Genomic DNA, 24,146 nt, shown 5'->3' on the forward strand with positions numbered 1-24,146 from the left:
ATTTATTTTCTCACTTTTTTTAATTTATGAGTTTTTTGTTAATTTTTCGATTTTTTTTGTTTATTTATTAATTAAATAATTATTTTTTGAAAAAAAAACTGTTTTTAACCTGTTCAGCAGGTCATTTTTCTTCTTTTGAGGTTTTTTATGATAAAAATGTCACTTTGAAGGTTAAAAGTGTTAGTGAAAAAACTTCAAAGTTTAAAGTACTAGTAAGTGACACTTTCAAAGTTTTTTATGCGATTTGAGCCTATTTTATTGTAGGCAACATTATATTTTTGTTTGTGTAACCAATAAAATAAAAACCCGCCGTTGTTGGTGGTAAGAAGCATGTTGCATGAGGAAGTTAGAGAGATTAGGCTCAATACATTGCACGTTCCATCTGTGAATGGACTTTGGACCACCATGTGACATTTGAGTACTCTTTCATTTTTATTTCCTTTTTCTCCCAACGATTTATAGTTAATATTTTTTTACTGAATTAGTGGTAAAGTCCTTTAATTTTACTTCAGTTCAGGATAGTTTTAATTGGTGGTGAACTCGTTTAGGTAACTAATTTAAAATATACACATTGTTATTTTATTTCAATATTATAAAATGTAATAAAACAAGAATTTCTCGAAATTTTGTTGTTCGTTCATATGCTGAGTTCAAAATCAATTTTGTTAGTTTCAGTTCGTTAGCTTTCAACTAACACTATTCATCATATTATAGATTAATATTATTTGGTTTCAGTTTTGTATGGTATAGATAGATTTAAAAGTTAAATTACATTTTGATGATATTTAATTGTCTGTATATAAGTTAATAGATATTATATATGGCCATATTAATTTTTATATATCAAATGCGGAAACTATAACTTATAACTCCAAGAAGACACTGATCAATAAATTTCTATATAGAAATCAAACCAAATATATATATGTACATTAACATATAGTTACATGTATACATGTATATGTGACCAAAGAAACACTTTTGTTCCAGAAAATGTTGGGAAGAGAATTTGTCGGGCGACACATTTTTGTTCAGATCAATTATTTACATAAAATAATGCCACAATGAAATTATTAATCAGAGTGTTCAAAAGCTTATAGAAGCCTGATATTGTTGAAACCAAGTTAACAACAGCTAGCAAACAAAAGTAGAACATTTTATAATCAGGAGTGCATTATTCGTTTAACAATAAACGTTGAACGTGATCATAGACATTATCAACAAACATTTTGAGCAAATGCAGAATTTATTAATAACGAATTAGCTTCTTTAGGCATTATCACAACCTGTCATGTTCCACTAGTGTTGCATCGATTTCCTATCGACTAAATTTTGTGAAACAGGTCCATCAATTCTTATTTTTTTAAAAAATATTAACCCTAGAAGAGTACTCCCTCTCTCAAATGAATAACGAATTAACCCGAAACACTTTAAAAACATTAACCCTAAAAGTCTCTCTCTCAAATGAATAATGGGTTTAAACATTAAACCTTGGACCCTTTTTAGGGTTAATCAACTAAATAAAATAGTGAGAGGATTTGGCGAAAGAGTTGTAGTACTCGGAGAAGAAGTATCATAGTGGCAACAATGAAGAACATCATACTGATTAGTGCGATTATGGTCCAATCCATTGCACTCGGCTTTCCGTACCCAACTTACAGATATTTTTTTCCTTTCACCATTTCCAATCATATATATATTCTATGATATTTTATATAGCTAATATAGCCATAAAAAATTAACATGTTTTTTTTTTTTGCTAAAATGTAAATTTCATAAAATGAAAGAAAGATTCTACAAGGAAATCTTATGTCTGAGCCATCTTGGCAAAAAGAAAGAAAAAACAAGATGGATCAAATAAACACCCTAACATGATAGAGCTATCTCAACCAAAGAGACATGAGATTACTAAACATTTTACGCTTCCTCTTGGCAGAAATAATGTTTCGCACTTCCCTATCCAGTCCAGCGAAAACTGATGAAGAAGGAATGGATAACTGATTATGGACCAGATTATTTCTTTGTTTCCAAATGTGAAAAACGAAGGCTTGTGTAGCCACTTTACGCAGTAGCTTCAACTCCTTTGATCCTGCCGCTCTAATCCAAGACAAGAGCTCCGACCAAGTTGTAAACATGGTCGACGGAGCCGTGCACCTGATGAACACCTCCCTCCATACTTGTAGGCTATACTCACAAGACAGCAGCAGATGATCCCTCGTTTCATTTCCCCTTGCGCAAAGGGGGCAAGTAGTAGCGATCGGCATTCCCCAAGCAGCAAGTCTCTCTCTCGTTGGCAACCTGTCCCAGGTTGCAGTCCACATCGTAAAGGCATGTTTGGGTACAGACCCCTTGAACCAGACAACATCCACCCAGTCCTTAACTTGATCTCGAGGCCGCAAGACTTCCCATGTAGTGGAGGCGATAAAGCCACAACCCGGAGAGTCACCTGCAACCCATTCATAAGTATCATCAATATCAGTATGTAAAGGAAGAGGGATAGTGGTTAGGTGAGCGTGTAGCTCGACTTCCTGCGCTGAACGTGGGTGTGGGAGCGACCATGTGGAGTTGACTATGGCATCAGCCACCACTGCATTACTTCTTATTCTCAGAGTTCTTGGTCCCAACGGACCAATATGGTTAATCAGCTGACCCAATGGAGACCAATTGTCATACCAGAAACTCGCCAGTTGACCATTTCCCAAACTCATTTTGCAAAATTGGAGAGCTAGTGGTCTAAGCTTGAGGATTCTTTTCCATGCCCATGAGTCGTTTGAAGCAGCCTCGATGTTCCAGAAACTTTTATTTGTGAGATGAATGTGCCAGTGCCAGTCTGCCCAAAGAGAAGGTGATTTTGATAGTAGGATCCAGATAAATTTCAGACAAAGAACCTGATTCCACACCAAGAAGCTCCTGAGACCAAGACCACCTTCATTCTTCGGGAGACACACAGTAGACCATGCAATCTTTGCAATTCCTTTCTTTTCCAGACTCCCAGACCAGAGGAAGCGAGAGCAGAGAGATTCAATACTCTTTATACAACCTTTGGGGAGGATAAAAGCCGATGTCCAGAAATTAACAATGCCAAATATCACCGTTTTGAGTAGTTGAAGGCGACCGGCGAAGGATAAGAGCTTGGCTGACCAGGAGTGAAAGCACGCAGAAATCCTATTCATGAGGGGAGCGTACTCCGAGATCTTTAATTTACGACTCATGAGAGGAAGGCCCAGATACCTTATAGGTAGCGTACCCGAGGGAAAACCGTAGCTTGCAATGGCTAAGGATTCCGGTTGTTGAAGACCTGCTGTAAAGATTTCCGTTTTTGAAGTGTTCATGTGTAGTCCAGACCAAGAGGCGAAGTCATCAAGGCACTCAGAGATCCCATGAAGGCTGTTACTGCTCCCGTCAAAGAACACTATAACATCGTCCGCAAACATAAGATGAGATAGCTTTAATTGCTCAGTTTTCGGATGATACCCTATGTTTCCTGAATCATAGCGAGACTGAAGTAGCCTAGATAGGCATTCCATTGCTAGGACAAAGAGATAGGGAGATAACGGGTCTCCTTGCCGAATCCCTTTAGTGCTTTTGAAAAACCCATCCGAGACACCATTAACCGTTACTGAGAAGGAAGCAGTGGACAAACATTCCGAGATAAGTCTAATAAAGCTCTCAGGAATAGCAATGGCGCGCAGAGATGCGAGAATGAAATCCCAACGAACCGTATCAAAGGCTTTCCTAAGATCAACCTTGAGCATCCCTCGAGGAGTTATTGAGTGAGTGTTGTAGCCATTTACAAGGTCCGTCGCTAGAAGAACGTTTTCAGCCAAGAGACGCCCCGGGAGAAAAGCAGATTGAGACTTAGAGATCATGAGGGGAAGAATCTCTTTCAGGCGGGAGGCAAGCAGCTTCGATATAACTTTGTATACCGTATTGAGACACGATATAGGCCTGAAATCTGTTGTGAGTGAAGCATTTGTTTTCTTTGGAATCAGAACCAGAGAAGCAGAGTTCCATTGCTTGAGTATACACCCCGACCGGAAGAATTCATGGATGGCTTCCGTAACTTCTGAACCTATGACCGTCCAAGCGAAGATAAAAAATTCAGTAGAATAACCATCCGGACCACATGTTTTATTTTTTGGCAGAGAGAAGAAAGCGTTTCTGATATCCTCTGAGGAGAACTCCTTTTCAAAACCTGCAACCTGGTCGGGGGAGCATCTAAAATCAAAAAGTAGGTCCAAATCACTCTGGACAAAAAGAGGCTGAGAGACAGGGCTGCCAAGGAGATCTTTGAAGTAGTCAACACAGAGCTCATGGATGCCGGATTGTGTTTCAACGCGTTCCCCATTGGCGGCTATAAGATAATGAATATGGTTTTGTGCCTGCCTTGCAGCTGCGTATCTGTGAAAGAGACGGGAATTTCCATCGCCAAGGTCTAACCATTGTATCCGAGATCTCTGAAAAAAGAAACTTGCCTCTGCAGCAGACAGCTCCTCCCATTTTCGCATTGCCTGCAGCTCAGTTGAGGCGTTAGTAATATTCGGCTGAGACAGCATGTTGGATTGAGTGAGTAGCAGAGCCTCGTGAGCTTCCTCTGTCCTTTTCTCAATGCCTGAATAATTATTCCTGCTGAATTCACGGATAACACTCTTCAGAAGCTTTAACTTCTTAGACAGCCTGAACATAGCTGAGCCCGTTACATTGAAGGAGTACCAGTTGACGCATATGTCTGCAAGCAGGTCCGGACTGTTGCAGAGAAAATTATAGAACCTAAAAGGCTTCTTGATCTTACTCATAGACTGGTCCAGCGTGATTGACATAACAGCGTGATCCGAGAAGCTCGGGCTGCCAAATACTGCTCACGATGAAGGGAAAAAAGAGTACCATTCATCATTAACCAGACATCTGTCCAGCTTTTTAGCTACTGGGGAAGATTTGCGCTTGTTCCACCAAGTGAAAGAAGACCCTCTGTAGTTTAGATCCTCCAGGCTAGCCTCCGACAAACAATCATTAAAGTCTCTGATCTTCTTATCCATATTTAAAGTGGGAGGGTTGGAGTGCTCATATGGATCCCTTATCTGGTTAAAATCGCCAAGCATAAGCCAAGGTTTGCTAGTCAATCGTTGGGAAGAAGCCATAGTGGAGATTTCAGACCAAAGCTCAGAGCGCTCTGCAGGGTCATTTGAAGCATAGATAATAGAGATGATGACGTTGGACTGACAAGATGGCCAGGAGACCTCAAATGTGATCATCTGAAAAGACTTTGATAAAACTGTGACCAAAAGGGACGGGTGCCAGATCACCCAAATCTTCCCGAGTGGTGAGAAGCTGTAATTTTCCGCTGAGAACCAACCAGGAAACAGGTCAGTTAAAAATTTATTCTTCTTGAGCTGATTAACATGAGTCTCAAGAAGGCCGCCAAAAAGAGGAGAATTTTTCCTAAACCATTTTCGTAATCCGCTGCGGTGGCTGAGTTTATTTAAACCGCGTATATTCCAGCAAAAAATGTCCGTCGACATAAAAACTAGTTGAATTTGGGGCCCCTGCCCCTGTTACCTTTCAGACCAGAAAAACACTTTTTATTTTTTACCAATGTGAAATCCTGCTCAAGCTTGCTGAGCTCGCCTTCCTCTAGCTCAGAGTCAGATGATTCCACGTCAGAAGAGTCCGATTCTACCTCGGAGTGGGAAGAATGAGAGGAGATAGAACGACCTTTACGAGAGGGAGTAACAGACTGCAGAAAGGATGGCGTGTTACTGGATTCTCCCATAACTTTGTCTTTATCAGTACCCAGCTTCGAGTGTTGGATGATTTGAACCTGAGACTGCGACTTAGAAGCTTCAGGGGGTAGTTGGGTCTGAGCTTCCACAGATACAGTGGCAGCAATTTCAACCCACTTTTGCTTTTCCTTCGACTTTCCACGACGGGTTTTCCTCCCCTGGGTATGTTGCTGTTGCTTTTGAGGACATCGAGCAGCCTCATGCTCAGATGATTTACACGTAGCACAGGATTTAGGAGCAGTAGGGCATCGCTTAGTGCAATGACCAATCTCTTTACAAAAGCCACAGACCGGAGGCATCCAGGGGCTGGATACAAGGACTCTGCTTATTTCTCCTGAGTCAAATTGGACGTTGACGGCTTCCGGTAGCGGCTTCCGAGGATCTATAATGGTGAAGACCTTGGCAACCTCCAGGTTCGTTTTGTTTGCGGTCGTGGGATGCAGAAATTTAGGATGTCCGACCAGACCCGCGATACGCTCTAATCCGTCTTCATTGAAGAACTGAAAGGGAACTTTCCGCAGTTCCAACCATATAGGAGCAGAGGTAAGCTCAGGCTTTACCGGAACAACTCCTGGTTCTCACTTGTCGACAAACATAGTTTGTCCTTCAATCTGCCACAAACCTTGACGAATGACTCTGTTTCTCGTTGCCACATTTGGGATACGAAACAGGAAAGCAAAACCCTCCATCTTCGAAACCGCGATGTCCCGGTAGTTTTTGCTCCAAATGCCATTAACAATGTTGTGGAGAGTGCCTTGCGAAGGGGGGTCCGAATAGAATTGTCCCATCACAAAAGGCTCCCAAGATTTTCTATTCTTCTCAATGACAGAATTAGGAATCTTGATGCAAGCCTCACCGGATGGGAGGACAAAGGCATCGCCCTTTTTCTGAAGCGGTTTGCCATAGCCTTTTACGTGCGTACACCAAGTTTCTACAGGTAACGAGTCTTTTTTGGTGGTCTCATTTAGAGTCTTCAGCTTAAAAAAATTAACATGTTGGCTTGCAAAATGATGACATCTCTAGATAAAAGTTGGAAATTACTCAGCTATATTCAACTTATATATTGTCTACACCTAGTTCCAGTATATTAGTGAATACTCAGTGGAATTCCTACATCTCTAAATTTTCGTTTATGAAGATGATTTCTTATGAAAAATGAAGAGACACAATATTAGAATACAATAATAGTGCCACGTATAAATGCTATACTTGATATGTTCTACATAAATTATCACTATATACTAATGTTTTATATACTTTTAACTTTAAGTGGTTCAACATAATTATTAGCTTCTTCTACTCGTACTGGTAAGTTCTACACTATATTATTCTCTACATTCTTTTAATTCATCATTAGTTCGTATAATCTATGTATATTGCCATATTGGTCTCCAACTCTCTTGATATTATATTTCACGCATAGTACTAATAAAACATTCACTAGTTAAAACTCTTGGCAGATACAGGATTAACACTATCTAACTTTCGTAGGGAATGTAAGAATCGTCGTAGAACGAATAAGAAGTTGACACGAGATGATTAAACGAGACGCGATTAACGAAGATAAGATGATATAACAATGCTACAAGTCATTTAATAACGATTTTGATAAACAACGTCGTTTTCTAGAATAAGAGAAAAGGAAGAAGGACAACGAGCCACTTGCACTCGCGTGGGGACGCAACATAAAGCCGTACGTGCGTGACTGTGAGATGTGGCCTCTCTATCTTTCTTGTCTTGTCCAATCTGTTCAATGGCCCAGATGAGGAGATACGTTTGTAAATTTTTATAAAATCGTATGGGTAATGTAGTCTTTTTCTATTTATTGGCATGTTCTTGGTGAGATGTTGTTTTCTCCTTCACATTACATTACGTGATGACGACTACTTCCCCCGTAACACGGTGTCGAGATTCAGGCTCTCAATAGAAGACGGTGTAGGACGAAACGAAATGGGAATATTATCAATTTTTAATAAAATTTGATATGATTTGTCTATTTTAAGTATGAAATCTGGTATGTAAATTGTAGTAATATGGAGAGTTAAGAACAATTTTCTAGTTGTTCAAAAAAAAAAAGAACAATTTTCTAAGGCTTTTTTTTTTATTTTACATTGTTCATAATTTACTTTGTTAGTTTTTTCTCTGGGTGAAATATATTAGAGATACGAAAGAGGAATAATCATTCTTCAATAAAGCCATGTAGTCTGTAGATCTTGATTCTATATCAGATTAGACAAGTTGTTAGGCAACATTTGTTAGGAGCTCCATGTCTCGAAAGAAAAGTCGTCGATAGTCTCGTTATCACTAATCACTTAGGCATGTTACATGTTTATAATAACTATATAGTACTTATTAATTAAATAAATGTAACAGTATAACATGGTACGGGTTATAAAATAGTTTGGTTCGTAGGACCCACGTTGTCTTGGGTAATTTACAAACATAACCCGGGATTTCGACTGTCAATTACTTTCTAGATTTTGTCTGTAATCCCCCTATATATTATTTGAGAAGCATTACAACATTTTTTTGTAGCCACATGTCATCACTAGAATGATTCTTAGAATCCTTAGAGAAATATGTTGGTCCATCTAAATATATAATAATCTTTTTATTAAACCACAATAAATACATTATTAATGTGCTTCATTATTTCTTTAAATAAGATTACAGAATTGCCTAATGTGGCTAAAGTAAGTGTGTATTATAATTATATTTGTTTAATTTTAAACTATTAAAATAAATTAAACAATCATAGTAACCATATAATAAAAATTAAAAAAAAATTATCTATATATTATATTTTGAATTTTTAAACACGAGTATAAATTACTAAAATTGTTAAAAAATTCACATTCAAATTTTGTGATCTATGATTTAAAACTTTTGTTATGACATGATACAAATAATTAAAAAAAATATAAGTTGAAAGTATCATTTAATAAGTATCAAAAATAAAAGATATATAAATATATGTATCATTTTAAATTAAACTATATGCCATATAAAAATATATAAATATCTTAATTTTGAAATTTACTTTGAACATTTTTTTGATAAAAAATTTGAAAAAATATTGACAACTTAATTTTTTAAATATTATAAATTACTTAAACCATTAATCGCACAGTGAAAATTTGCTATCACTAATACAAATTTAGACTTTTTGCTATAACAGATACAAATACAAATGATAAAAATATGAGCAAAAAGCATCATCTAATAAATATTGATATTAAAATATACCATATATATGTTACTATCATTTAAATTTAATTATATATCATATCAAATAGAAAAAATATTTTTTCGATTTATAAAATTTATTTATATGTTCGCATCAATTTAAATATATAAGTAGTAGATAATGACTTTTTAATTATTCAATATATATTTATTATTTCATAATATGTTATAAACATATAATATATAATATAATTTATATATATAATGTTCATTCCGCGCAAGGCGCAGATCTTAACCTAGTTCTATTTTATTGTAGTTTTTTTCATAACATACTTAATTAAGAATATGTAGTTGTTATAGTTTTAAAAAATAAACTATAAGAAATTAGTACCGTCCAACTAATAGTTCTCAACTGATAATCTCACATTTTAAAACATAAATTTCAAATTTTAAATGAACTAACTAGCTGTTGTAAAGTTTATTACTCTTTTTATCCTTATATATTATAATCTTTATTACAAAATAAATATTATTTATGATTTCAATACAATTAATTCATTGGTTTATCTCTTTTACAATTAAGCTAATAAATATAATAACTATTATATAATTATAGTCGCAATTTTTTTTTGTCATCTAATCAATGGTTAAAAAAATCGGTAAACCGTTTTCGAGCGAGTGAATGTTAAATTACCGATGACCACATGTTAGAAATATATGAGTTTCGAACTCAGCTCGTTTAGCGACGCTGGAACGACGCTGGAACGCCATGCTACCATCCGACCATTAGCATGTAGTTTAATCAAAAGTTAAAATGAAACATTTAACAAATTCTTAATTTATGTACAAACTTTAAAAATGATATACAATTTGAAATAGAAGGAATGTTTTCTTAAGTTTTGATTATTACTACATATTTTTATCAAACAACTAATACATATTTCGAGTAATCTAACTAGTTTTTGTAGTTTATTTTATACACATGGTGTTGTCAACTTCACTAATGTAAACATAGAGCCAATGGTTTTGGTTTGTTTCAAACTTTTCTTCTTCTTTTTGTGTTAACGCGTTTGAATTTTGTCTTTCTTTAGATAATTTTACACTATTTCAACTTTACATAAACTAATGATTGCTTTTAAAAATACGTAAGAAATTGTGCGTAATTTTCTGTAGCTACTTTTATTTCAAAGTCATAATTAATAACACAATGATCATATTTTCATATGCCACATAACAATAATAATTAGTTTTAATCTAATTAACAAGTATGTTGACTAAAATAAAGTAAGAATTTAACAGTTTATAGTACAAAAATGGAGTATTATATTTGTTTTGGTACAAATGGTAAAAATGCTAAAAAAAAATGGAAGTGTCTTGGATCCTTCAACTATCATCTCTCTCTCTCTCATATGGGCGGCTCGAATAATGTAACACAAGTGCCCTCCTCACTGTTGGTATTTACAGTACGTGCCACCACAATTAAAAAAAAAAAGAAAATAAGTTAAATCGTACTTGAAAGACATGAGCAGAAAAAGAAAGAAAGAAAGAAGAACCAAGGACGAGCAGAGGAAAGCAAAGGAGAGGAAGACGGAGACGAACAAGGATAAATCTGAGATTTTGCTTCAGTCTAATAGAGAGGGAGAGGAGCTCGTGAGTAGAGAAAAAATCTAATCTTTTCTCTTCGTTTCCTTGGATCGGATCGGATCGGGAAAGCTACAACCTTGAAGATTCCTTTTTGAAGAAAGAACAAATCTTCGAATCTGAAGAAGAAGCTCTGTGATGTTGTTCCTCTCTAACCGAATCCGTCACGAGCTGAGGTTTGATGCTTCTTGAAGCTGCGATTAGATTCCCTTTGTTTACTGAATCGGAGCTAAGCGTTAGATATGTTTAGATACGTTGCTGCTTCGTGCTCTCCATAGATTCGATTCTCTTGTGGAAAAGTCTGAATCTTTATTTGGAAAAGAGAGAGATAGAGAGAGATGGAAGAAGTAGGCGCTCAGGTGGCTGCTCCTTTATTCATACACCAATCGCTTTCTCCTATGGGGAGAAAACGCAACCTCTATCACCACCAGATGCCGAACCGTCTCGTTCCACCTCAGCCTGAGCAGCGTAGAGACGAGTGGAACTCCAACATGTGGGATTGGGATAGCCGGAGATTCGAAGCTAAGCCTGTTGACGCTGAGGCTCTTCGCCTTGGGAGCCAGACACAGTTTGATCTGACTTCAAGGAAGGTGGGAGAAGAGAGGGGGCTTGATTTGAATCTTGGAAGCTGTCTAAACGCCGCGGAGGAAGAGACGGCGCAGGCAGCTAGACCGAGTAAGAAGGGTCGGTCTGGATCTCCCGGAAGCGGAGGGAACTATCCGGTTTGTCAGGTGGATAACTGTAGTCAAGATTTGTCTCATGGTAAGGATTATCACAGAAGGCATAAAGTCTGTGAAGTTCACAGCAAAGCTACTAAGGCTCTCGTTGGGAAACAGATGCAGAGGTTCTGCCAACAGTGCAGCAGGTAGAAATGAATCAACTGCTTGACTTTTACACCGAATCTGGTTTTTAAGATGAGTTTCTTTTTTTTTTGCAGGTTTCATCTTCTTTCTGAGTTTGATGAGGGGAAAAGAAGTTGTAGGCGTAGGTTGGCTGGCCACAACCGACGTAGGAGGAAAACAACGCAGCCTGAGGAGGTTGCTTCTGGTGTTGTAGCTCCGGGGAACCGTGATAGTACCTCTAACGCTAATATGGATCTTATGGCTTTGTTAACCGCCTTAGCTTGTGCACAAGGTACTAAGTTGAGCTTTTCTCTGGTTCTTAGAGTTCTTGTTTTATTAATAGCTTTGTGGTCTGTGGTTTGCAGGTAAGAATGAGGTAAGGCCAATTGGGTCTCCAGCTGTGCCTCAAAGAGAGCAGCTTCTTCAGATACTCAACAAGATAAACGCTTTGCCTTTGCCTATGGATCTCGTCTCTAAGCTCAACAGTATTGGGAGTTTAGCCAGGAAAAATACTGATCACCCGGTGGCGAACCCTCAAAACGATGTGAATGGGGCTTCTCCTTCCACCATGGATCTGCTTGCTGTTCTCTCCGAAACGTTAGGCTCATCTTCACCTGATACGCTAGCCATATTGTCTCAAGGTGGGTTTGGTACCAAAGAAAATGACAAGGCTAAGTTATCTTCTTACGACCACGTTGCTACAGCCAACTTGGAGAAGAGAACCGTTGGTGGGGAGAGAAGCAGTAGCAGTAACCAGTCTCCTTCTCAGGATTCAGATTCACATGCTCAAGACACTAGGTCTAGCTTGTCTCTACAACTGTTCACCTCCTCACCGGAGGATGAGAGTCGACGACCAGCCGTGGCGTCCTCGAGAAAGTATTATTCGTCAGCAAGCAGTAACCCTGTGGAGGATAGATCTCCATCTTCATCTCCTGTGATGCAAGAGCTATTCCCATTGCAGAGGTCCCCTGAAACCATGAGGTCTAAGAATCACAATAACACAAGCCCCGTGAGGACCGGGGGTTGCTTGCCTCTTGACCTCTTTGGTGCATCGAATAGAGGAGATGCAAATCCTAACTTTAAAGGATTTGGGCAACAGTGTGGTTATGCGTCTTCTGGTTCTGACTACTCTCCTCCTAGCTTAAACTCTGATGCTCAGGTTTGCAGCTTCTAAACTCCTCTTTAGCATCTATGTGTATATGTAGAGGAAACAATCCGCTTATGGTTTTATTTCTGATGTCTTTCAAACAGGACCGCACTGGAAAGATAGTTTTTAAACTACTTGATAAAGATCCAAGTCAGCTCCCTGGAACATTACGAACTGAGGTGATAATTTTAGGGCATTATCACCTTTTATTGTTTGCTTCCTTTGAATACTCATAGTGATTTTATCTTCCTCTTATTACAGATCTATAACTGGCTGTCGAGCATTCCATCAGAAATGGAGAGTTATATCAGGCCTGGCTGTGTTGTTCTATCTGTCTATGTAGCTATGTCACCCGCGGCATGGGAACAAGTGAGTGGAAATATTTGAAGTGTTTTTGTTAATTGAACTATACTACGCTATGTGTAGCAGCAGCTAAGGAACGGCTTGTGATTTTTTTTTTTTTCAGCTCGAGCAAAACTTGCAGCAACGGGTTGCTGTTATGTTACAAGATTCTCATTCAGGGTTTTGGAGAGACTCGAGGTTTATAGTTAACACAGGCAGACAGCTCGCTTCACACAAAAATGGTGAGTGCTCGCTCATGAGCTTGTACTTGTAATGTTTTGATTTTATGTCAATAATGATCATAACATGTCATTTGGTTACAGGTCGGATTCGTTGTAGCAAATCATGGAGAACTTGGAATTCACCAGAGCTCATCTCAGTGTCACCTGTAGCTGTGGTAGCTGGTGAAGAAACAAGTTTAGTAATAAGAGGTAGAAGCTTGACTAATGATGGGATCAGGTAAACTTAAAACACCTGAACAGTTTCATCATTTCTTTCCTTTTCAGTTCTAACCTTTATTGTGATTGTGCTTCTAGTATACGTTGCACAGATATGGGTAGCTACATGTCAATGGAGGCAACAGGAGCAGCGTGTAAACGAGCCATGTTTGACGAGTTGAACGTAAAATGTTTCAGAGTCAACAACGCACAACCTGGTTTTCTTGGACGCTGTTTCATTGAGGTATATAACTGAACTTAACAGCTTTCTTTGTCAATCTATAGATGTTTAACGCCTTAGTTTGTGTACAGGTGGAGAATGGGTTTAGGGGTGACAGTTTCCCGTTGATAATTGCCAATGCATCCATCTGCAAAGAGTTAAATCGTCTCGAAGAAGAGTTTCACCCCAAAAGTCAAGAACAAGCGCAGACCTCAGATCATCGTCCCACATCAAGAGAAGAGATCTTATGCTTCTTGAACGAGCTTGGTTGGCTTTTCCAGAAGAACCAAACCACCGAGCCTCTGGAACAATCCGAGTTTTCCCTTTCCCGCTTCAAGTTCTTGCTCGTCTGTTCAGTTGAAAGAGACTACTGCGCTGTCATCAGAACACTCCTCGACATGCTGGTAGAGAGAAATGTGGTGAATGATGAACCGAACAGAGAGGCATTGGATATGCTCGCAGAGATTCAGTTGTTGAATCGTGCTGTTAAGAAGAAAAGCACAAAGATGGTGGAACTACTCATTCATTACTCTGTTAATCTCGGTTCCTCTAAAAAGTTGGTCTTCTTACCCAATATAACCGGACCTGGAGGTATCACACCTTTACATTTAGCTGCTTGTACATCTGATTCAGACGATATGGTTGATCTTCTCACCAATGATCCACAAGAGGTATCTTTCTTTCTCTCCCTCTCTCTCATGATTCAAACATCAAAACCAATGTTCAAGAAATTGCTAGACAGCAATTAGGCGCTTGGTTTGTAAATGATTATTGCTTAGGCGGGTGACTAGACCGATTCTTTTATAAAATAATTTTAGAAAAATCGTTTCTATCCGATTTGCTGTCCGTCTAGACCGATTTTTAGAACACTACCGAAACCATCCTTTATAACTGACAAAATCCGTTTTAAAACTGTTACAGATCGGATTATCTAGCTGGAACTCTCTCTGCGATGCAACCGGCCAAACTCCATACAGCTACGCTGCAATGAGGAACAACCATACATATAACTCCCTGGTGGCTCGTAAACTTGCAGACAAAAGAAACAAGCAAGTCTCGCTAAACATTGAGAGCGAGATTGTTGTTGACCAGTTGGGTGTGAGCAGGAGATCAAGTACAGAGCTGAACAAGTCTTCATGTGTCTCGTGTGCTACTGTGGCTCTGAAGTATAGGAGGAGAGCCTCAGGCTCGCACCGTTTGTTCCCAACTCCTATCATTCACTCAATGCTTGCGGTTGCGACTGTCTGCGTTTGCGTCTGCGTTTTCATGCATGCTTTCCCAATCGTCCGACAAGGGTCTCACTTCAGTTGGGGAGGTTTGGATTATGGCTCCATCTAGGGAAAGAACAAGAAGTAAATTATATACTTGTTATTATTCTTTTGGCTTCACAACAAAAAAAAAAACCAGAAAAAGACAGAGACTTTACTACGGTTAATGGAAAGCTCATGAGGCTTGACTGTGCTCGGATCATAACAGAGGGGAGCTTCACCGTCGGCTTTCGAGAGTTCTTTGTTTTTGTTTTCAGTTATATACTTTGGTTTGCTAATTTTATTGTGTATTTCTGTGTATTCCTACTTATTATCATTATTATTATGACTTCTATAGTATCCTACTGCTTCATATACGAAGCAGTTACTGTACTATTTTGCATTTTTTGGTACTTTGTCTTTGTAAATTTGTACTTTGTACAAGTAGTCTTATGTTACTGTAACTTCAACCTTTTCTTTTCAGTTATGGCATCGTTTCAAAAGGATGTATTTATTTTCACTCACTATTTCTTCTCTTTTTCTTTCGAAAATGTTTATTAGTATTTAATTAATCCTTGTTATTTTTCTACGTCTGGTGATGAGAAGATTGTACTGGAAAGCATTATATATTCACTCTGATAATAATAAGAGGTTATGGATATACAGTTTATGTAAAGAATAATCATACGATTACTTAATCTAATTTGCTAAACCATGCACTATGTAAACCTATGTATATGGAAGAAGATCGGTGGAAACCAAGAGCATAGGAATCTTGTCACATAGTTACCAAAAGGCCGTCAGAGGTTAAGGATTCCCACGTGGATTGTCGAGCTTCTGAAACATCACACAAGTCACTAATTAAATCTTTAGTTCGAGTGTAGTATTGGGTCACAAATAAAAGGATTCTTGGGTTAGTATGATTCCGATTTTTCAGTAGGATACTGGTTGGTTGATTTTATATGTATTGTTCGAAATAAAAAATGATTCTTCAGTTATTACTTTATCCATTTCTACTTAGTGTTCTTAATCTAATCAAAAATATATACGACAGTCCAATAAAAGCTACAATTACCCATCATGTATGTAAAACACAAGGCGTGGTTTTTGTAAGGTTAATTTCCTGACTTTTATTTGCATAAAGAAAAGTGGGAAAACATTTTACAGTAAACATTTAACACACACAACAAAGAATAAAATTTTTTACACAATGCCACTTTTTCAAAGAATTTTTCTTGAAAGCGGGAAGGAAAGTGGAAAAACGACACCGACAAAAAAAAACAATTTATAACGTTTACGTTTCAAAAGTTTATTCCAATATGGCGATGATTAAGGCAACTAACTCTTGATTTAAGTTTGTTTACACAAATTATAATAGGGCTTCCAAATTAATGAAAAATTGATGAGACAATTATAAAAACTTCAAATAAGATGTAAGTGGTGGGTCATGTATCTCTTTCAATGGGAGTTGCATTTTAGGTGCCACACTCTTTTCAAAGATGCTACTAATATTAGGTAATTAGCTTTTTGGCTTTCTTTCTGTTTCTCCTTATGTAACTTTATAAGCCAAATAATTACAAATAGAATATATTGAAAGCCAAATAAATTATAAACATTATGTTCATATTTCCAAACACACCGAAAATGTTATATGCGGTAAGTTAATAACCTTTGCTACTACAGTGTGATGTTCAAAACAAAGTTACAATGTTAAACATATGATATTCTACTTAAATCCCAACTACATTAGAGACCAAAGAGCAGAAAACATTATACATTAACAATACTTATATTTCCAAACTTTAACAATACACATTATTCTTATGGTTATTCTTGTATCCCCAAATTTAGTTAAAATAATGTATCCTCCCACCCAACCTAATAAACATCAACACTCCAATCTATATGTACTTTCAATCAGCCAAACAGCAATACAATCATTTCCTTATACGTATAAACACTCATAATTAGCTATCCCCAAAAGTCCATAGTTACCCTCCTCTGACACGTGGAATTGCCCTAGTAACACCTCCATTTCCTCCTCCGCGGCCGCCACCACCGCCGCCTCTAGTCACACCGTCCAAAATAGCTTCACCAACACCTTCACCGAGACCTTCCATTATACCACCGAGAAAATCAATCACAACCTGCGACGCCACCCTTGCCGCCGTTCCCAAAACCGCCGGAGACCTATCCCTTCCTTTGTGTCCGTTTGCTCTGAGGCCGTTCACGGCGGCGTCCTTGGCGCAGACCGCATGCAAGTGGTAATCGCAAACGGTGCAACGGTAAACCCTGCCGACTCGCTTACCTCTCTTGCACTCTCCGCAGAGGAATCCCCCGGAGTGGTCTCCTCCGGTGTTGTTGGCGGCGGAGGAGAGGAGTTGGAGAGGGTGGTGGTGGAGAGAGGAGGAGGAGAGGGAAGGAGATAACATAGCGCAGCCAGGATGCATCTGGAAACTGCAAGCTTTGCATCTGAAGGTGTAACCTTTTGGTGATCTTCCACACACGTCGCATTTCGATTTCATTATTCCTCCTTTCGCTGGTATTCAAACATCAACATATAAGAAAATTATTAGCAAAAAAAAACAGAAAAGGAAACTAATCAACAATATCTCATTCTCGAAAGTATAACGTTATATCCGCATGTTGTCGGAAAAAACAATTTTACCTAAGTTTAACCATTATATTTTTCAGGTATATTCTAACGACCAAACCAAATATACATATGTTCCACTACTTTGTATTAAGTATTTTTCTTTAGTGACTCCATTCTAATTCATCAGATATTGTTTTTAAGTTAAATTTTGAAGTTTATAATTTTGTAGAAAGCTAATTTATTCTCTGTTGTTCAACGTGGCCAATACTCAATTCTTTATTTTGATACCCACTAAACCAAATAATTATTTTTATTATTCAATGTAAAGCAATCAATTTGTTTTTTTAATAAGGCAATAAAAAAAAATTAGTCGACAATAGTCAGGGTTTCGTTATAGTGTTTTGACTCTAGTCCTTGGTCTGAAAAAACAAACACTGGAACGGATATAACGTTAGCATTAACACGAAAAAGAAAAAGGTAAAACAAACAAAATGTATCGTACAAAAATACCACAAAATTAATTATATTCAAAAATGTTCCGACAAAAAAGGAGATAAGTAAAAGAAGCCTACCGGGCTTCGTAAAGAAGAGAAGCTGATGCTGGTAATGAAAAGGATGTGACTTGAGTACAGGAGGAGCCGAAGCACAAAATTCATGGAGCTGATAATCACACTCTTGGCACACATACCTAATCCCAGCTCCTTCTTCTTTACACCCTGCACACGTGTAGATATCCGGCAAATCAACTTTGACCAGCACGTGTCGCGGATGTCCGAAATGGACCATCTCTTCCCCTCTCATCAGTTGAGGAGATACCGGAAACTCTACGAACCGTGATCGTGGCGGTTTTCTGTTAAGATCATTAGTATGTACCACGGCTGTTGCGGCGGTAGCGTTTGAGGCAGAACGTCTGATAGCTACGGCTGCGGCGGCAACAGCAGAGTTGTTTGTGGTATTGGAATTAATGACTATCGATTTGCTTCTGATCATTCTTCTTTTGCAAAATGAAAACCTTGAGTTGGTGGTAGAAGCTATGATTGGTTAGGGTTGTTTGTGTGGTACGGTGATGAAATTTGGAGTGGTTATTTTCCCAATTGGAGTGGTAAAATTAAGTGGAGATGAGAGTTTATTTATGGTGGAAAATATTGTAACTGTTTTCATAACATAGACATGTTTTTCTAAAGAGAGAAAGCGTGTAGTTTTCTTTAGGGTTTCTAGAAAGAAAAGAAGATGCTTCGTAGACTTATTTGTCACTTGTCAGTAATTGCATGTAATTTTTACGTTAAAAGTTCAAAATAAATAATGAATTAAATCATTGATCTTCTTTTAAGTAGATATGGCTTAGCATGTGTGAGGATGTGAGTTAGGGTTTGTCGCTACAATTTCATCAATTTTGAAGCGACGAAATTGTGGAACTATGAAGCACCAAAAAGTCACAGATATGTATATATATATTTGGATAGAAATGGTGCCTTTGGCTCAATCTAAAAAGAGTAGCTGAATCCACCATATATATTAAAACCATTCTACAATGTTGTTAACTTCTCATTTAAAAATAAATACTACACGTACTAGTTCCCATAATAAAGCTACATATGGTATAAACTGTTTACTCATACTCCTCTATTTTTAAGAGATAAATGCTTTTAATTTTTTTTTAAAGTTATATGTTATATGTTTTCTAGATATTTTTATTAGTCAAATTAAAAATTTCAAAAATTAATTATACTTATTGAGATACTATTGGTATAAAATTACTGAAAACTGATAAACACAGAAAATAATTTATTTATAATAAAAAATTTGATAGATTTTTAATATGTATAGAAACATATAAATATGCATATGTTTTTCTATCTTTTAGAAACAAATAGAGTATACCAAACAACTATTTACTACATTTGGAGAAAGAGAGGAAGGCAAGCTGACATCAACAAAACATGGACAACAACAGATCAAATGCAAAGAAGGATTGCCAACGCTGTGAGAAATAGAGTTACTTCGCTTAAGTATAAGTCTGACCACAAATAGGCAGGTTTACTTCGTTATAGTGATTCCAACACACAATTAACTGACATGTTTACAGTTCATAATCTCCTTTTTTTTACATTATAAATATTATTCTTTTTATAGATGAATAAATTTGAAATTTCATCAAAAATAAATAAATGGAGTTTCTATTTGTTTTGGCCGAATCTAAGTAAATAGCTAAATCCACCATTAAAACCATTTTACAATGTTGGTAGATTTTTTTTTATATAAGAAAAGAAAACCACACGTACTAGCTAGTTCCCATAAACGCTACATGGCATAAACTGTCACTCATAGTTATTTAGGCCTGGAGTATGTTATTTAAACCTAATCTCTCTTTAGGTTAGTTAAACCTTTTTGATCAAAGATTACTTCATTCATAAATAAATTAAGGTTTTACGTTCCAACAGAGGAAGCTGATACAATAGCGCTAGCAAGAGGCAGTTTAGCAACTGAATCGGCATCGGAGTTTTGCAAACGAGGAATAAACTCAAAAGAAATTACATCAAAGTAAGTATTAAAGTGATAGATGTTTTGGCAAAAAAAAAAATTGAAAATATCAGGTTAAAGAGAAATGTCCGACAAATTCTGAACGTAGTGTCTTTTGTCCTGGCATTGATCATACCTTCGACCTTTCTTTTGGATTGGACCTTAGCACCGTTTAACAAGAATCCTTACCAAATCACATTACATGTTGAAATTTTCGTTTGCTTCACCCCATATACATTCTATCTTGCGCCTGTCCACATATGCCAAAAAAAGGTTCAAAATATATTACTCTACCTGTGGAAATTACATAACGAGAAATGCTCAGTTCCCTACCAAATCCGACAGTGGAAAATATCACAGAAATGTATTGGGCCCCGATTTAATTCCGATTCTTCACGAGATCATACAAACAAGTATATAGTGATAGCTTCCAAGCAAACCACAAAGATAAACAAAGGAACTAATTTCTTGTCGTAACCAATTCAAAAAGTAATATTCGTTCATTGACTTTCGTTCAATGTTTTCTTTAGTGGTGGATTTACCAGAGTTTTTTTTATGATAATCAACTACAATAATGATTGGCTGTTATGAACTTTAAAATAATAAATATAATAAAAAGATTTTGTTTTTTACAGATCCTGATATTGAAATATATCTAGGTTTCGGTCTGAGCATTTTATCCAAATGAAATTATATATAATGATCAAAATTACGAATAAAATTCTATAAATTAAAATTTTATAAAGTTTGCATACGGGTCCAACCATGGTAACAATTAATGGAATAAGAATAAGAAGAATGGAACTGATTTAGAAAATAGAATATAATCATTCAATTTATTCCAAATCAAAAATGTTGAGAAATGTTTATGAATATTTTCTTTGTAAATTTTTTGAAATGATTGTGGAATTGATTAATGAGTATTTCATTTCATTCAAGTTAAATGGTAAAAAAAAATTAAAGAATCAATAAAATTAATGATTATAAATCATTATATTCCAAAATTTGCAATCTAGTTGTAGCTGTAATTCACCATTCCTTTACTACACTTTTGGTATTAAAAATTTCCAGCAATTTAGAGAAGGAAGAAAATATTATAAGAAACAAATAGCTTTTCTGCTTTGTATGCGCTGTAAGGGAAGGAGAGAGCATCAAAGAACAACAGAGGACTAATTAACACCATAATTAAGATTCTCACTCAATTAAAAGTTTAAAACATATCAAAACTTGACTACAAGTCTTGATTTTAGCCAATTGTTTCACTTTGTTCAATTGCACAAGTTATTCCACTCTGTCATTTCATCTCCGGATTAATCATTCTTGGGGTAGTTATTCTTTCCAATTCGACGAAAATGTACATTGTTAAGATAGAGAAGCGAATAAGAGAATATTTAGCCATTCAACTAACAGTAGTTTTCTCTTTATTCTCATACATTGTTCTGGATAATGAATTATCCTCATGAACATAGATATTCTCTAGATTGTGATTAGGGACAATTCAATTTTCTTTTGTTGTGAAAGGAGATTAGGGTTTTGAAGGAATAACGTGGAAGGAGGACACGTCAGCATAGGGCGACTTGCGAGGAGATTAGGGTTTTGAAGATTCCGCCGCAAGCAACCAGTCCCCACGCCGATGTCGGCGCCGGAGACGCAAGATCCCGTGGAGTTCGGCTCGGAAACGAGCAAGGTAGCCCCTGTGAAGCAGTTAAACCCTTCCTGGGTTAAAGTTGCAGAGAATGGACCATCGCTCTCTGAGCATGTTCTAGAAATAGGAGTAAGTGAAGGACAGGAAGTCGTTGAAGTACCAGATGACGTGATATCACAATCTGTGCCTCTTTGGGATGATCTTCTTGAAGGTCGATTCCTGGACAAGGCACCACATGTGGCAAAAATCCATTTCATAGTTAATAAGATCTGGCCTTTGGGAGATAAATCTATCAGAATTGACGTCTATGTCGTTAATGATCGCACTGTGAAATTCAGAATCAAGGACGAGGCTACGAGGAAAAGGGTTCTTAAAAGAGGAATGTGGAACATTGCAAACATCCCGTTAGTTCTATCAAAGTGGGCTCCTGAGGAGGAGGAAGAGGAGGTTGAAGAGATAAAAACTATTCCAATGTGGATCACCATGAAGAATGTTCCTCGCAGGATGTTCTCTTGGAAGGGCCTTGGTTTCATAGCTAGTGCTGTAGGAAAACCAAAGCGCTTACACCCAGATACGCTCCAATGTAATAGCTTTGAGGAAGCGAAAGTTTTTGTCGAAGCTAATATGACAAAAGAACTACCTACCAGCCATCGTTTCAAGTCTAAACTTGGGGTCAATGCGGAGGTGGAATTTGTTTACCCATGGTTACCGGACAGATGCACCATCTGCTCTAAATGGGGACACCTTCATACAGCTTGCCGTGCTAAGGTAAAAATTCTGACTAAGGCCAAATCACCCACAAAGATGCCGGCTAAGGAGATTGAGACTTCTGTGGTAGATGCATCGGAAAAGGATCAACAAAACCCTGCGGTAGCTAGCGTTGAAGTAGTCGATGCCGCTGAGATGGAATCTCCCACTGAAACTTTGGCACCAGTAGAGATCGTGAAGGATACAGTGACTCTGAACTTAACAACATAGTACCATGATGCAGAGAAGGGTGGTGAAATAGAGACTTTGGGTTGGAAGAATGTCTCTCCTTCGAAGAGGGGCAGATCAGGAGGCAAGGACCACGTTCCTGCTCAGAAGATTAGTTCACCATCCCGTTTTGCAATTTTAGATGTAGAGGAGGGTCAAGTTGACATGGGAGAAGGTAATGATAGCAATGCTATCGAGAAGGATACGGAGGAGGGAGAATTTCGACCAGAGGTTGAAAATGAACCTACAGAGGAAGATGAAGTAAATTCACAGGAGATAAGGGGTAATGATAAAGCTGAAACGAGGGAAAGACTTCTTCGCTCAGCTGTTCAAAAACCATCTCGTGGAGTTAACAGAAACCCTTCTGGAAAGAGCACTCTTAGCACAAAGGACGCAGTCCCAAGTGTTGGAGGGAAACGGAAAAATAAAAAAAAACATTAATTATGTCGGGTTTCTTTTGGAACGTCCGAGGTTTTAATAAAAAGGAAAAACATTCAGTTGTAAGAAAGTGGATCAGAGAGCAAGGTTTTCAGTTTGGTGCTCTGTTGGAAACAAGGGTTAAAGAGGGAAGGAGTCAGAGGATAACGACTTCCGTCTTTGGTGACTGGTCTGTGTTAACAAACTATGAGTACAATCACTTGGGTCGAATATGGTTGGTGTGGCGATCTGATGTGAAAGTAACTCCAGTTTTTAAAAGTGATCAACTGATCACGGTATCTATGGCTCTTAGTGGTGCAGATGAATTTTTTCTCTCCGTTATTTACGCAAAAAATACAGAAGCTGAAAGGTGTGTACTCTGGGAGGACCTGAAGAATCACCAAAACTCGCCAATCTTTCGAAATAAGGCGTGGCTAGTGGTGGGAGATTTCAATGAAACCCTGGATGTTGAGGAACATTCAGACCATGAAACAAACCCGTTTATAACGCAAGGAATGTGTGATTTTCAAAGTGTTACTCAACACTGTTCTTTACTTGATCTTCCTTCTCATGGTCCGCTTTACACTTGGAGTAACAAGCAAAGTGAAGGGATTATATCAAAGAAGCTGGATCGAGTATTGTTTAATGACTCCTGGCTCAGTGCTTTCCCACAATCGTATAATGTGTTCGAGGGAGGAGGATGCTCTGACCATTTACGTTGTCGGATTAATCTGAGTTCTGAACTTCATCGGCCTAAGAGACCATTTAAATTTGTCAATGCAGTGGCTGATTTAGAAAACTTCCTCCCGATGATGTCGCAGTTTTGGAACAACTCTGTTCCCATCTTCTCTTCGACCTCATCTCTTTACAGATTTTCAAAAAAGCTGAAGGCACTGAAACCAGAGATCAGGTCATTAGCAAAGGATAGTATGGGGAATTTGACATCAAAAACAAAGGAAGCTTACGCAGAGCTTTGTCAAAAACAGGAACTCAGTATGCGTGACCCATCACAAGTCAACTTGGAGAACGAGAATGTTGCTTATGAAAGATGGGATAAAGTCTCAGATCTTGAGGAGAAGTTTTTGAAACAGAAGTCAAAACTTCACTGGCTCAATGTTGGTGATAGGAGTAACAAAGTATTCCACAGAGCA

The 24,146-nt window shown here is 37.5% G+C and overlaps 3 protein-coding genes and 1 pseudogene across 3 annotated transcripts; 2 read left to right on the top strand and 2 right to left on the bottom strand.

Moving 5' to 3' along the window:
- Positions 1-5,468: 5,468 nt before the first annotated feature.
- Positions 5,469-6,614, bottom strand: LOC108872309 (annotated as a pseudogene).
- A 4,331-nt stretch (positions 6,615-10,945) lies between these two features.
- LOC103872891 (squamosa promoter-binding-like protein 14) lies at positions 10,946-15,325 on the top strand. The gene is made up of 10 exons (XM_009151331.3): positions 10,946-11,472; positions 11,545-11,741; positions 11,815-12,608; positions 12,701-12,775; positions 12,858-12,965; positions 13,063-13,180; positions 13,262-13,397; positions 13,475-13,619; positions 13,688-14,266; positions 14,517-15,325. The coding sequence occupies exons 1-10, from the start codon at positions 10,946-10,948 to the stop codon at positions 14,931-14,933; spliced, it is 3,096 nt and encodes a 1,031-aa protein (XP_009149579.1). The 3' UTR covers positions 14,934-15,325.
- On the bottom strand, positions 15,130-18,428 carry LOC103872892. Its single transcript, XM_009151332.3, has 2 exons — positions 18,011-18,428; positions 15,130-17,381 (listed from the first exon to the last, which is right to left on the bottom strand). The coding sequence occupies exons 1-2, from the start codon at positions 18,426-18,428 to the stop codon at positions 16,834-16,836; spliced, it is 966 nt and encodes a 321-aa protein (XP_009149580.1). The 3' UTR covers positions 15,130-16,833.
- LOC117125777 lies at positions 18,424-22,632 on the top strand. Its single transcript, XM_033272125.1, has one exon. The coding sequence runs from the start codon at positions 21,592-21,594 to the stop codon at positions 22,579-22,581; it is 990 nt and encodes a 329-aa protein (XP_033128016.1). The 5' UTR covers positions 18,424-21,591; the 3' UTR covers positions 22,582-22,632.
- The last annotated feature ends 1,514 nt before the right edge of the window (positions 22,633-24,146 follow it).

The sequence above is a fragment of the Brassica rapa genome, chromosome A06, assembly GCF_000309985.2.
Source record: "Brassica rapa cultivar Chiifu-401-42 chromosome A06, CAAS_Brap_v3.01, whole genome shotgun sequence".
Lineage (NCBI taxonomy): Eukaryota > Viridiplantae > Streptophyta > Magnoliopsida > Brassicales > Brassicaceae > Brassica > Brassica rapa.